General features: G+C 38.9%; 1 protein-coding gene across 2 annotated transcripts in view; it reads right to left on the reverse strand.

Moving 5' to 3' along the window:
• Positions 1-15953, reverse strand: part of LOC134635775 (CUB and sushi domain-containing protein 3-like) — a 222914-nt gene that overhangs the window by 112363 nt on the left and 94598 nt on the right. For both annotated transcript variants that reach the window (XM_063485315.1, XM_063485314.1), the window contains exons 22-30: positions 15185-15354; positions 13958-14114; positions 11796-11987; positions 10181-10307; positions 8880-9082; positions 4178-4369; positions 2770-2908; positions 1269-1456; positions 765-959 (exon numbers count right to left, since the gene is read on the reverse strand). In XM_063485315.1, the coding sequence (XP_063341385.1) occupies positions 765-959; positions 1269-1456; positions 2770-2908; positions 4178-4369; positions 8880-9082; positions 10181-10307; positions 11796-11987; positions 13958-14114; positions 15185-15354 (1563 nt within the window). The remainder of the gene's footprint in view (positions 1-764; positions 960-1268; positions 1457-2769; positions 2909-4177; positions 4370-8879; positions 9083-10180; positions 10308-11795; positions 11988-13957; positions 14115-15184; positions 15355-15953) is intronic.

Here is a 15953-nt window from a genome sequence, read left to right on the forward strand (position 1 = left end):
ACCCCAGGGCTGTTTAGTGAAGTTACACAGGTGTCAACTGTAAAAGCAATGAACAGCTCCCTGGCGTGAGGCTGGGTGCTCCCGTTCCCTACTGCAGTAAATGAGCGCTGAATTCTAATTTAACCTTGATAGATTTAAGACTATGACAAATATTAAAACGATTACTGCGAGGAGGAGATCTGAGATATCTCACTCCTTGCATCTTTTTGCACTTCTTATCACACTGTAGAGTTACCTTAAATTAAAATCAGTAGTGGTAAATGGTTTGTCATGAATATTGCTATTCACCATGAAATGCTGAACCTACAGAATGCCAACAACAATAAAACGACGCCTTTGCAAACGAACGTTATGGTCACTAGTTTATTACATCATATTATAGCTGAATGCAATTTGCCATTTGGGAGTGTCGTTTAAATCCAGAAGACACAAATACCATGCAGAGCAGAGTACTGTGTAGATCTGGAATTGGACACTATGCTTTGACACAATCATGGCATGCTGTATTTTGCCCTCCATAATCCCAGTTCATGAGTGCTGCACTAAGTTGCATGCATTATATTTTTGTCTTTATTAATTGAGTGACCAGAATGTGCCATGTTCTACATGTACATCAAACAGACAGCAGCGTGCGCCACATTTCAGCTCTTTTTTTAAACACAGCGCTCTCCTGGTATCACACTGTATCAAATATTGACCAAACAGCTGGAGTGCAGTTTTCTGCTTCTAAGGCCTTCTGTTATTGCTGAGGTGTTGCCTCTTACCTTGACAACTTGGTTTAGCTCTGTCCCACTCGGGTCTCTTGCTGTTGCCCATGACACACGTCAGTGTCGAGTAGCCCTGCAGCAGGTAGCCAGCCTCGCAATGAAATGTCACCATAGATCCCAGCTTGTAGTCAGTACCCATTCTAGTGCCATTCATCACATTCCCGGGATCAAAACACGCCTCCCGCAGTTTAGCTGCCAATCAAAAAAAACAAAGCTTTTACAACAACTGCCTAAAATGAGAGGGATTTGTTAAATGCATTAAGCGTTACACAGATTGCAAGTTTCTGTTTAAATTAACAGAACTGTGGTATTAAAAACATTAATTAAGATTGTAAATTTGTGGCAATAGAGGAGGCTGGGTCTTAGGCTAATCTCCAAGTAGCTGTGTGTAGTGTTGTATTCAAAAGACAAGATGTGTATCAAAGGAAATCCCCTGCTGAACTACATAAACATATTCAGTGGAAATGCTTAAAGAAGCGCATGCCCAAGCCTTTAGAGTACCTTTGTATTCCAAATGAAAGCCAGTGTAGCTCACAGAGCCGTCGCTACGAAATGCCAAGTACATGAAGTTGGAAGTGCTCTCAATCTTCTCAGGAAGTTTACTGTCTTGGAAGCTGCCAATCAGATGGGCGCTGCTGTCTGGCCCATCGTAGATGTACAAGAAATCATAGTTTGGCTCAATACTGAAGCTGTGACAAGCAAAAGAATGAAACAAATGAAAGATAAAACAGTTATTATTTTGCCAAGCCTTAACCACCAGATTGTACAGATTGAGAGATTTAGAATGCAATTGGGTCTCAAAATGAAAGTGTGCACTGCAATGCTAGAAGTGAGTCATGCCAAGCGATTTGTTTTGCATCTCCAGACAAAGAGATAAAAAAAGATATCTCCCCCAAGAGGTGAGAAGAGATTAAATTGTTGTGACACTGCGGTGGCACAAAATCTTCCCAGACGGCGACGGCAATGCAGTGTGAAAAGATCGTTTCATATTGTAGCGCTGTATATCAAATCACATGCTGCAGTCAGAGAGAGAGGGGAGCATTTGTTTTCAAAATAATGAGCGCGGTTTATGACGAAAATGTAAATAGCTTGGAGATAATTGCATTTGAGTTGGATCAAGGCAACTCCAATTTAAAATCATAACCCCATCCTTTCATTTGGCAATTCCCAAGAGTCAGAGAGAGAGAGAGAACGGCATTGTGCTAACTCTATTAGACGTTTGTTTTGAAAGACAAAGCTGAAGAAGAAACATGGCGAGTTCTCCGCCTTCATCGCGAAGTGTGCGGAAGTACAGAAAGAGCAGTGTACCTTTTGTTCCTTTCCAGGCTTTTGCAAAGAGTACTCGACAGTCAAAAGAAGACGGCCCAAGAAAACTGGCCTCAGGCGCATCTGTGGGTTTGCTTTGCAGATATTGCTGCTGCATGCTTAGATTGCAATTAATAATGCAAAGCACACAGTTGGACTATCTTTCAGCATGTTTAACGAGATGCACTCCTATCACAATTCTGCGATATAGTATTCACCCACAAACCATGTTTCCCCACATTTCAGCAAAGCAGGCTGAAATACTACTCCTTCTAAGTGTCTGTAAAGGCACCGCTGCTTTCTCCCTATCTCCCAACACACCTTGGCTCAAACTTAGGTCCTCTGCTTAACACACATGGCCAACTGTGCTTAATGCTATGATGCTATTGCTGGTTCCACTGCAGAAAACAAGCAATTCCATTGCACAGCCCGAGCCACTGCACATCCACTGAGAACTGAGTCCATTCTGTTTCAGAAAGGTTACAAAAAAATACCACAGGTTTAGGGAAAGATTCAGCTTGTAAGCTATTGGCCCATGTGCTTAAGGGACAACACTGTTTTTTTTATCTGTTGGGCTTCTCACATCCCGCAAATACATCAAGTCCTCACATTTCTTTTGACTAAATACTTAATATAAGTGAAAAGTCCACATGTGTGAATAATCAATGTGGTTTAGGTTCTGGTGTTGTCGTATTACCTGATGAAAGCCAGGGAGATGACATAGTCAGAGTGAACTGCAATAAGCCAGTCACAGTCTTTGCTGTGTGGGTAGGGATGGGGGTAGTTGGGAGAAAGGATGAATCCTGAAGACCCTGTCACATTCCCACCACAAGGAGCTTGAGAGATAAAAAGGAGGAAGAGATGAATGAGAAAAAAAAAAGCTGTGAACACATAAGCAGTCTTTAAACGTGCTGCAAATGTCTTTAGCTAAATTCAGCTTGATACATGCAAGGCATGTACACTTATGGGTCGTTAAATTTAACTGGCTATTTCTATAACCTTTGTAAATCTCCATCAGCCGGTGGTGCAGTAACAAAGATTAGGGCATTAGAAAGGCCACTGTTTTCCCCCCTTTGCATTATAACACCGTGATACGCCTGACAATTGAGCTGATTCATTTCAATACGGTGTGCTTTTACAACACAATGCAATGCAGCATCTATGAAGTGTGTATTTTTCAGATATAAATGACTGAAAAAACAGTATGTGTCCCTTACAAGACTTTATTCCATATGTTATCATGTTAATTATTTAATCCGACCTTCATTCCTCCTTAATCTCCCTGGGACTATGTGAACGCGTCAAGTATCAATGTAGCAAATCAATCTGAAAGTCAACAGACTCAGTAGCATGGCTATGTTTGTGAGTATTTCAATGTCATTTTTACTGCCTCAGGCACTCCCCCACTCCCCATAATTCTTTGCGCCTCTGTCAACTGTTGATTTTGATGAATAAACTAACAACTGTCACGCCACAATGAAGCAGTGTTTGTAACACGACGGTGACTGTGCTGTTTTTATTAGGCATGGTGACACTTTATTAGCACATGAACAGCTGACATTTACATCAAGTTTTAAGTCACACAGAGATGCTTCTGGTGTCAGTGGATTATGCCAAGTTGTGCGATCTTGTAATTGCCTTCCAAGACTTGCAAACGCCTAGGTCTTTCGTGACCAGAAAAAGAGTCTGTTAGACCAGTTGGCAGCAACTCAAGAACATTTAGGTTTCTTTGGACCTACTTAGTGTAATTATTTCTAATTGCATTGTTAGGTAATTAGCCGTTAAGCTCCAATAAGACACTGTTTTGGGAGACCATAGACTACTCAGTCTTTTAACCAACAACAAAAGTGGATTTGTCCACATAAGAGCTGGCAACAGCTCAAACATATCTGAAGAGTGTTGTTTATTCTACACACACTTTTAAGACATGAGTGAGAGAGAATTATAGTCTCATCTGCAGTCAGTTAATAGACAAACTCTTTGCTCTACCTCTTCCTCTCCCCATCTCTTCTTCCCTCTGATCCCCTACTCTTCCCTGCGCAACTTCTTTCTTCAATCTCCTCCACACTACCTCCCTTCTCTCTTTAAATCTTTCTGTCTCTCACCAATGCAGCTTGGAGGGCTGGGTTGCCAGTAGTATCTATTTTCCACTTGGATGCAGGTGATTCTGCTCTCTCCCTGCAATTCATATCCCGGATCACAGGAGAAGGTCACAGAGTCACCCGGCTCCCGCCCTTCTCCGTTGCGACTGCCATTCATGGGAATACCTGGATCTCTGCAGGCTGTTGCAAGCGAACCTGAAGGGCAAACACATACATGTGATTCACAGACACACAGCAAGAGCAGCTGGGGTCCAACATAAAATGTACAGGAAAGAATGCACAAGAGTTTTCATGTAGGGTTATGTTTAAACTGCAGCTCAAACAGAGTTACAGCACAGAGCCGATCACAGCTCATATCAGTCATGTTTTCCTAATCTGTTTCTCTAAAACACAGCTGTGCAGCAGCCAAGGGCTTTGATAATGTTCTGGTAAATTCTGCTGGATTTTGCAAATATCCAGCATAACAGACTCTCAAGAGAGACTCAAGACTAGTTTAGTTTATTGAACTTCTGTGTTGTTGTTGTTGCTGTTTTTCCTAAATCAAACATATCCAACGGCTCATCAAATTAAATATGTAAAACACAGAAATTTGATCTAAAAGGGCAATGTCTATTATATAGCATTCAATGTGATTAATATTTCATACTGTCACATACAGCAAAGTGAAACAAAGTTTTTATGAGTCTATGTAGTCCTCTGAAAATTAAGTACACCCTATATTCAATAGCTTGTAGAAGCCGCTTTAGGAGAAATTACTTGAAGAAATAATTTTCTTCAATCATTTTCATGACTGACTCACTGACTGCAAAGTCCCCAGGTCCCATGGCTGCAAAACAAGCCCAAATCATCATCATCCTTCCACCTCTGTGCTTTAGTTGTCATGATCCACGATGATGTGTGAAGTGTTTGTTTATACGTGTGCCTCCTCCCATTAGAGTGGGAAGCTCTCTCTCCAAAGTGTGTGTACGTATTTATGTGTATGTGTTTGCTCCTGACTGCTGGTTTGAAGAAGTTCCTGTGTGCGGATTGGATCCGCAGACAGCATCCTCTTAACCTCCAGCCGACAGCCAACCAATCCCTCTCCTTGCCTTCTCTGTGCTCAAAAAACAGTGAGCAGTTAGTTTGCTAGCTGCATTGAGTGTTTGCGTGAGAAGCCCGAGTAGATGCTGATAATAAATCTTGAGAGCTGAATTATACTTATGATATAAGCAGGTTTAGCTAACAGCTGGTAGTTTGTTAACCTTGAGATGAGGGAAACTCATCTCTGTTCCAGAAAGGCAGTTAACTTAAACTCTGAGTCAGTTACCAGGGTAACACACTGCAAAATTAACCCACTAACTTGCAGGTTTTGTTCCCCGAAACCCCATTCATGTCCTCAATTATAAAGTTGCTATTAGAGCGTGTAATAGAGATAATTAATTTGCATTGAAGTTTACATTTTTACAAACACCAAAATCCCAGTGTATTGTTATTACACTATTTTTTTTTCTTTTTAATCTATTCATTCAGTTGTCAAAACAGCTATACGGACAGAAACAACAATTAGGTCGAATTGTTATCAGCTGAGAATAAAATCTATAGTCTCCATCTTTCTAACACTGTGACTCTGTGGACAGTAATGCAGTTGTCAAGCTGTCAGCCAGCTTCCCCACACTGAAAACATTTACTGTACCTCACTGCAGTAATCACTGCTTAAATCAAACCTGTCTGTATAAAGGTTTGGACATATACAACACTGATCAATGATCAATCATTTGTCATATTGTAATCAGTCAAACTAATGGAAAAATGTCTGTCATAAATGGGCAGAGGCGTAATTTCCAGGGGGGTTGTGACCCCCCCCCCCCCCCCAATAATCAGACCCAACCAATATAACCCCCCCTAATAAAATTACGAATTATCTTGTATAAATAGGGTGTTGATTTTCTTTACTCATTTCAAGTATTACCAGCAAAGTAGTTGCATGTCTAATCATCTGGGAATTTACCCAGATTTATTTATTTATTTAGACAAAGATCTTGACCCCCCCAAAGTTCAGCACAAAGTTACGCTGATGTAGATGGGATCCAGGAGATGATGTGAATAAGTGAATGAAGCTGGTTCTGAAATTACTTTAGGCTTCTAAAACTCAACTAAATGTATTTTAAAATGAGTTTTTAAAGCAGCTGCAGACAGCTGATTGTGTTTTGAAAATTTCATGTTAAAATTTCTTCACAAATTGAAATTCATTCATTAGATGATATCAAGCAACATTTTGAAAGGTTCAGCATCTGAAATTCAGACTATGAGACATATTTTCAGCTAAAGAAAACCTAAATCAGTCTCAGTGGGTTGACCCAGAACCCGTTTTGCCTGAAGCTGTCATAGGCTCCGTAATGGATCAGCAAACCATGTCCACTCGCACAGCAGGATGGTTTAAAAAAAAGATCAGGATCAAGGATGCCCAATAAATCTGGCCTAGATCCAATTCGGATCCACTCATCTCCCAACTCATCGTGTCCATTTTGGATTCGTAGTGGCTTATTTTGTCCCAACATCAATTTTTTGAGTTGATATAAAATTATTGTTTAACTCTTACTATTCACAGAAACTCAGTAAAATGTTTGCTGGTTAAACTGGGAAACATTACAGAAGAATGTGCTGCAAATGTCATCACACATTTTTATCCAGTAATAACAAAAAATCTTCATTAAAAATTGAGGTTATTGCATCCCATCAGTACATTAAATTTATACTAAATAATTACTGAAAAAATTAAAGTGTCATAAACTGCAGCAAAAAATGTTTTTATTGAACTAAAAAAACTGACTAAAGAGCAGGCTCTGTTGCTATCTGAGTAACTAATATCACAGGTCCATCAATAAACTATCTGACATGTTTCTTCAGACTTTTAGGGTCAGTTTCTGTCAGCAACATTTTATCAAGTTACAGTTTCCAGCTTCATCTAATGAAAATTCTTTTTCTTTCCTCTTGTTTTTTTTAAAGATAAATATCATGTTCAGCACTGACATGCTTCATATTCTTTAGTCCACTGAAATGAAATTGATTCTCTGTGCTTTATTTACCCGTTGCTATGGTGAATTTTGGTATCAGAGCTCCACTGATGATGGCTTTCGTTCTTTACTCACGCACAAGCTTAACTTAAGGTGAACATACTCAGAGTTGATTAAACTAAATCTGATTAGCTGTTCTGGAACCAAAAACTCAGAGTTGATGATCACACAGTTACTCACCTCAGAGTTTGTTTTTAAACGCAGAGTTCGATGAACCTGCTTCCTGGAATAGAGCCCTGGGTTGTTAGCTAAAAGCCTTGAATAAACAGTCTTTGTAAATAGTAAATTGTAAATAATTATACACATATGCACACAGTGAGAATTTCAGTAGGAGTGAGAATCTCTTTCTGTTGAAATCCTTTTTCTCTTGTTTATTGCTTAGGAGTACAGGTTAAAGAATTGTCTACTGTTTGCCTTTTATTTTGTTTTAGGGGACATTAGGAACAATAAGAAACTTCTGTTAGTCATTTTGGCAATGCTTACCTCTGAAGTGAATAAACTGCTGCTCAGCATCTTGAATTGTTATGTGCTGCAGGCTTTTTCTTGGGAGTGGTAGAGTCTCATGTTAGCTGCATGTTAGATGTCTAGTTTACCCCTAGGATGGGGACCTAACGAGCTTCTACCAAATGTGGCGCTGTGCATTATAGACAAGCATCTCTACTTTTAGTCTCATCTGTCCAGCTGTGCTACCATGTTGCAGGATGATTTCTGCTTTAAATAAGCCACGCTTGTTCAATCTTTCTCTGACTGTACTATGATGAACATTAATGTTTAACAAGCTAACTGATGCCTGTATAGTCTGAGACATAGCAAATTAAATCAAAATCCAATATAAAAAAATCTTCCACGGTATTTTTATGGGTTAGATTTTGTTCTTCATCTTAGTGCCTGGTGGAAACTCTCACTACCACATTAATTTGATAGTGGAAGTGATTTCTTGCTTACATTTTTATTTAAGGTAGTATATTCTTAATGAAATCCTACATGACTATTGTTCCCATCATCCCTTCCCTATTACTCGCATTCAGTTCTGAAAACCACCAGCCTCAGGCAAGCAGCGTATTTAAGTACAGCATGTCTGCAGAATCAGTTCCATTTTGCAGCGCAGTGCAGTGAATCCCATATAATTGATTTTTGTATTAGGCTGCCTGTATGCTAAAGAAAACAAAAACATTACAAGCTCATCATATTTGGCATGCATGTTGTTTCATTTTCAGTTTGCTTCCAGATGCTTAGTTTTGAAAGTAGTCATCAGCAAAGCAAATGCATTATGTCACAGCAGCAAATATTGCGTAGTAGATAGTCAGCAGTGAAGTGTAACATATCAGAGATTTTCACTGCTCATCCAGACATTATTACAAATTATACAAAATTCTGAGAGATCCATAAGACACAAATGGAAAAGAACAATATTTGGGAATCTATTAGAAGTCAACAGAGAAAGAGGCTTCAGCATACTCCATTCATGCACTGCATTTGTGTGATGATCCTTATACAGATCTGCTCAGCAAGACATTAGGCAGCGGTAAACAACATACTTGTACATTGAATTAATCTCACTATTGTCAACTCTTTTAAGAAACTGTTACTGAGATCAAGCAAAAAACAATACATACTACCACATAGCTATGTAGCTCGGAGGATATACTTACTTGAGAAGTCAATGGCAAAGCCAGACTTGGTGATGTAAAAATCAGTCTCAAACTGAATGGTGACGATGTTGAGAGTCGAGTGGATTCCTTCAGGCAGCAGTGAGCCACTAACTTCCTTCAGAGACATTTCATTCTCAGGAGGCCCATCCCAAACCTTCAGGATGTCATGAGATGCCTCCGTGTCGAATGCAAGAAACTGGAGGCTGAAAGAGGTGAACACAAAAGATTGTTGGCATAGTTTGGTTTTAGTTCACCGCAAGTCTCTATCGCTGACCATATGCAAACTCTCTATTAGTTTACATATGGTTAGCAAGAATGAGTTAACATTAAATAAATTCTTGTATTCTCTTTTTGTACTGACGTAAATGAAGTTTGCATTCATCGTACACTGCAAATACAATGAAAACCCCTCAAGATGGGGCACCAAATAGGTGTTGAACTTAGCAAGATTCAATTAATTCTAGAAACAATGTCCCTTTGCTTTTGGGCATTTTAGCTGAGATTTGCTATCATCAATCAACTTCTTCTAAAGTCAGAATTACACTATGAGACCACAGACTTATCTGCAATCTCATCAAGAGATGGCCCGAAGCGGCTCATCTCACAGAGAATGTGTGGCTGACTTTATGAAATCATATCATGTTTACTTCGACCTCTAAGCCCAAATTGGTTTTATTTCACAGTAATAGTGGGAGCTCTCAGCCAAAAAAACAAGAAGAAAAAAAAAGCTTCCATGTCCCAGTAATATTCCTCTGGGTGCTGTCACAGTGTCTACAAAGTCCCTCACACAATCATTGTTAATGGAGCTGCTGCAGGCCGTTTGTCTTGATGACATCTAACTTGAGAGGCGAATTCTTCATGTTCAAAATCTTAACTGCACATTACAACATCTCATGCAAACATTTTACGGATGTTTTCATCTTTAAGTCCTTTGAAGTCAGGGCAAGTTATCTGACCTCCATTAATTTATGATGCATTTAAATCATCTCCCCACAGTTTAGTTCTAGGCAATTTCCTTGTATATATTTAAACTGCTGTTAAAATCCTTCTAACGTTAACACACATATAGTCCACTGGATGCTCTGTTTAGTTCATTTTAAATCATTTATTTTCTCTTTCACCATCCATTTCATGAATAATTTGCATATTTAGACAAATTCCTGCACATCTTAATTAACAACAACTCGAAAATTATTAATACAAACGTTATTAATCATGTAGCGCAATATAAAGAAAATAAACAAAATTCCATTTATCCTAAATATGCAGTACATGCATGTATATGTAGACATTGGAGTTACCTGACGATGTTGCCAGAATTGACCTCAATTGTCCAGGTACATCTCAGGTTGTTGTCATAGGGGAAGGGATAGCCAGGAGAAAGGATACGCCCAGTAGACTCACCCTTAAAACTGCCACCACACTCCGCTGCATGGGCACACACACAAACACACACAGAAATATTGAAGCACAAATACAAAACTTGCACAATACAAAATCAAGATTCTTCCACAGACAAAAAAATGTGCATAAGTTAAACACACACAAACACACACACACACCAACTAACAAACAAAACAGATACCAGCTCACTGCAGCTCTGAGGGTACAATGTGCAAAAATGTAAGCTTAGCCACAGCGAACAATCCTAACAGGTAATGAGACTGCGGCTTCCTGTCTAAGCAGAGAATCTCAGAGATACAAAACATGTTTGCCTCCTAACGATGCCATTCATTAATTTGGTTAAAAAGACTATAGAGGCCAGGCTATACACTGCAGGAATGACACTGCTACAAATGTTAATAACTGAAAGGATATCTTATCATCCAATCTACTTTGTCTCTTCCTTGGTTATTGTCTTGCTATCTATATAACATAATAAACGCCACTTAATTAATAGGAAAATTGCATTAGATCACTACATTGGTGGGCTGTAATCAGTATCATTATGCCGGGCAGATGTAAAAGACCTTGATGGCAACGAGGATGTGGCTCTGGACAAATGAATGGAAATACCATTTCACCTCAGCTCACAAATACAAAGCTCACTATTAATATTGATCACTCAGTGACACAGCACTGTTAACCAGTTAATCAGTACATCTATTTATTTACTCATTGCGGTCGTATTAGACATATCACAATGGCATAAAGAAGAAATGCTCCAGCAGTGGAAAGCATTGGCATTAAAAGTGCAATTCTGCACACGTCCGGAATTTGTAAATCATCTTTTACCCTAATCCATCACCGCTAGACATCAAGGAACAGACACTGCTTCACAACACCTTCCAGACTCGAGCAGCGTGCAGGTAATAGCTTTATCATTTCTCTATCTTTCCGTCTCAGCATGTTCTGAATATGAAAGTACAGCCAGGACTGTGTTTTATGTCCAAGTCTCAATATGACACAAAAAGATACGATAATTATTCCTTTACTTGTAGAAAAACGCAGATTAATTGCTGGGGGATTAAAACATTCGAATCAAACATTCGACGAAAGGGGTACGGCAACACAGCGAAAGCTCAATAGCAATCCTATACACTATAACACTATAGTGTTCGTAATCATTCCATACAGCCAGTTCTGCATCCAAAACACACACACAGATCAATTATTCACAAGAAAACATCAAAGCCATTTAAATTCTCTTACCAAATGACAAGCGGCGTATTTTCTTTCAGCAAAGTTCAATTAAGAACAAATAATGTTGGGATAAATCCTTTGGATTAACACCTAGCTGAGCAGTGGCTGTTCTGAATAATAATAAAAGCTACAAACAGTGGGGTCTCCATCCTCTGGACTATGACACAGAGAATGGAGACCCCACTGTTTGTAGCTTTTATTATTATTATCTTATTATCTATAACTAGACAGACAGAACAGGAAAAAATTCAGCACTCAGGCAAAAAGGATTACCTATACATGAAGGAAGAGGGTTGTCCCACGCTCTTCTTTCACCAGTCATGCACTTTAGCATGCCAAAGCCGTGCAGAGTGTAACCTTGGTCACAGCCAAACGTGATGGCACCTCCAGCAAAGTGACCCTGGTCACTGATTTTGAAGCCAAACTGTGGCACACCTGGATCGTCACAGTGGGACAGCTCAAAACCTAGACAAAAAAAGAAGAAGAATGGCATAGGGTGATGACAAGAACCAACACATTAATGTAACACAGTACTATGTAACAAAGTCTACTGTCATTCGATGAACCAGTACTCATTTATCTATACTCTAAAGAGGTATGGATTTAGCTTTGAGTATCGATTTCCCATTGGGCACAGATGAGGGTTTATAGTCCCATTATATTACCAGCAATAAAAGATTTCCTTTGGACAGAGACCATAATTAGGCATTCGTAATTAAATGTTCAATTGAGTGTGGACATTTGCTATGACTGAGAAACAGCCCATCCGCTTGGAACGCTTGGGGAGAGGAAATTAAACAAGCCACAAACAGGAAAATGTGATAAATCTTTAGCTCAGCATGCTTGAATATGGCCTTCATATGTTGTTCCTCTCTTTTAGGTACTAAAGTGTTCCGCTATGCAGCAAGAGTGGCCACACATAAACCCAGCAGTGCTGATTTATGGTCTCGTCTCACAGCGAGGTCCGTGCCCATGCCAGATGTTATGGTAGTATTACAAGTGTCATGCCCAGTATAAATCTCCAGCAGTTACTGCTCACATTTAGGAAATTACCTCAGCACTTTTGGAAGGAGTCATGAAAACATGATAAGATTTCATGTTCTGACAAGATTTAAACTGACCATATCCCACCTTCCCCTTGCCCCCTTGCTGCTCATACATCACTCAGTTCTCCTTACATAAAAAAAAAGCCCTTTTCATTTTGGCTCAAATGATTGCACTTGTCAGATACAGCTTACATTGTGCCATTTACCTTGTGTGCATCCATGGATAAGAAAAAATATCACAAATGAAATCCAATTATGTGATACTTAATTATGAGGTATTCTGTAACTCAAAAGGAAGCCTGTAATTAAGCCATTTCTTCTCAACTAATTTAGATACAGATGGCAATTTATTTTGCTGTTGCAAATGAGCCCACATTCCTGATTAATGTACATTTTCTTTTCATTTTTGCAGATCTGTCAGGCTCCGAATCCTCAAACCCTTTACAACTAATGCCAAACTGAATCTTACAGCAGAACTGTTAAAACGTTTCTCTTATATCTATTACCAGTTGTACCTTGCACATTTGGAGCCATTATCATAGAGTGAAAGCTGAAGACATAGGAACTGTGAGTTATCAAAAAAAAACAAACCCTTTTCATTATTATTATTTTCAAACCATTCAAAAGTTCAAAACTGTTCAAAAGTAAAAAAACAGAACTTCATCCTAACTACTCTCTTGAATTCTACCTTAGAAAGCTTACTGGTAGACCAAAAGATTTCAGAGATCTCAATGAGCACACAATTGCAGGTGAAAGACAAAAACACTTTAAATTGGATGGCAAAATGCAGTGTCGCCAAAACATTCTCTCTTCACAGTAATAAATTAGAAATGGTTAGCAACAACACACAGTCAGCAAGCCAATTAGGGGGGAGAGAAAACCCCATCTATTATTGCCCCCCTTACAGCAATGACCGAAACTTTTAATGCACACATGCACTTGTGGATTTGTACACGCACACCCTACGCAGTGCATGCAAATACAAACTGGCAACACACACAAACCGCAAACAGCAGCACAGTGACTTCAAACAGTCCTAACAATAATTCACCTGCTTTAACAAGGTACAGTTAGGCAAGCAAGGACGCTAATTGCAGAAGTGGAGAGCAAAATAAAAGAGAGAAAAAGGACTCACATGGAGAGAGACAGAGGTTGAGAAAGGACAGAAAGAAAAAAGCCAATTTTCCTGCTGGAGTGGAGCAGAAACACCATGCTGTGTTTAATGGATACCCTGACAGTGAAAGACACAGCGAAGCGGGGTGAGGGTCAATTAAAATTTTCTTTCAAATTCTGCTACTTCAAATGCCTGGCTCCCGAAGTGAGGCTAAATTCACTCATTTGGAAAAGCTTTAGGGCCCTCCTCCCCCAGGGAAATGAAATGTGACTTACTGTGGTATATGAGCCGGAAACCTGCAGCCGTCTTCTCGTGGTCAGAGTAGAACTCAAGCCACAGATAGTTGGAAGTGCTGGTAAGGGACAGACCTTGCATCAGCGTGCTCGTGTATGTGCCAAGCAGTGGCGCTGCCCCATCTTTACCGTCATACAGCTAATCGGAGACAGAAAAGAACATGAGGGAGTGTTTTGTTGCTTTGATTAAGAATTAAAAATTAATACTGAAGTAAGACAGCAACAATTAAAAAGAAGCTATTAGTGTCATATATCCGGTTTTATATGACATCTCTATTGCCAAGCCAATGTCCTAAATAAAATGAGATAATGAAGAAAGGAGCATCCATAATTCTTTCCATTGATCTGAGAGTATATCTGTAGAGCTTAGCTAACAAGGCTCGTGACAGATGGTCTGGAAGAATAACTTGTCTTTTTAATTAATACCATTAAAAAGTAGAAATATTTTAACAAATATTCACCAAATATTAAACGCTCTTTATTAATTAACTAATTATTTTCAGGCTAAGGCAGGCAGTTGACTCTTTCCACTGCTTTTCAAGGCTCTTAGAAACATGAGTTTGAAATTGAATCTTTCTTTGATGTTGTGTTTATTTACTTGTTTATTATTTTATGAAAGAATGATTTTAAGTAGAAGCATGCTTCCCTGACTGATATCTGTGAAACAATAAAAAATGAAAAACAAAAGGCTCTGTGTTCTTTGCTTTGAAACGCTACAGAAGGACTCTGTTTTGTTTTTCCATTTCTTAAAGGTAATCTACCTCTCTGAAAATGTTTTTCCACTTTTGAGATATTCCCGAGATGACTGAGTACAAGAGACTATACAGTTGCATTACTAGATGGATACAGATACTAGTCCACAGTGCTTTGGACTAATAACAAAACATCTGCATCTAAAAAATATATATAAATAAATAGTGCACTCCAGCTGTGAGGTGGGAACAACACAGCCACTTTCATTACATGTGTGGTGCTTATCAAATCTGTTAAAAATGCCCATGAGAAAATGCTGCTGATGCTGTCACATGACCTTCAGACGTCTAAGACAAAACAATTCTGCATTTTTTCCCATGCAATCCTTTTTTTTGCAAATAATAAAAAGTATCAAGACCTTGCTTGCATACTTGAACATCAATTTTTAAAAATGACACAAAACTGAAGTTGCTTATCTACTTTGTGTCAGCAAAGATGAGCGACTGCTTTGCTTACCTTGAGAACATCACCTTGAGCAAGCTCAAAGGTGCTGGCAGTGATGTTGATGCCTTTTCCTGTTTGGACCTGAATGCTGTACACGCACTCGTGGCTGTTGTCATAGTTCATTGGATAGTTGGGGGACAAAAGAACTCCCTCATTGTTGGAGACTGTTGAACCGCACTCAGCTGCAAACAAAAAAAACCCCAACAACAACATGCAGACAACAGACACAATCAGCTACACAGCAATATGAGCTGCTTAAACATATTAGGAATACATTCACGAAAATTAATAGACATCATAAAACTGGTTCATTAGCTTTTTCCTAACAAGATAAAAGTATATTTCACACATTCTACTTAAATGAGAAAGTGTCCATCCCTTTTTATTACCTTACCTCGTGAAAATCATTTTTAACTGAGACAGACATATTATGAAACATAGATTAGACTATTAAATAATTAATATTTAATGTAACAACATTCACTGGCCTTCCTGTCTGGGCTAAATAGCAGAAAATTACTTAACCACAATTAACTTGTACAGAAAAAAAAAGTCCAGACTTTCAAAGACAGGGACATCAGAACATGGCATTTATCTTGCAACAAATGCACTGATACTTTTAGTCTGTAAGTCTGAAACAAGACCAGGTCAATGTCAAAAACATGCTAGGTACACTATCACAATGACTAAATCCCTACAGTAACCTTTTGAAATGTGAATGTAACTGACCTGCCTTTAAGCCTTCATGAGTGAAAAGGAGATCTCCCTAGATAGTTTAACC

Source organism: Pelmatolapia mariae, linkage group LG10_11 (genome assembly GCF_036321145.2).
Source record: "Pelmatolapia mariae isolate MD_Pm_ZW linkage group LG10_11, Pm_UMD_F_2, whole genome shotgun sequence".
In the NCBI taxonomy this organism is placed as follows: domain Eukaryota; kingdom Metazoa; phylum Chordata; class Actinopteri; order Cichliformes; family Cichlidae; genus Pelmatolapia; species Pelmatolapia mariae.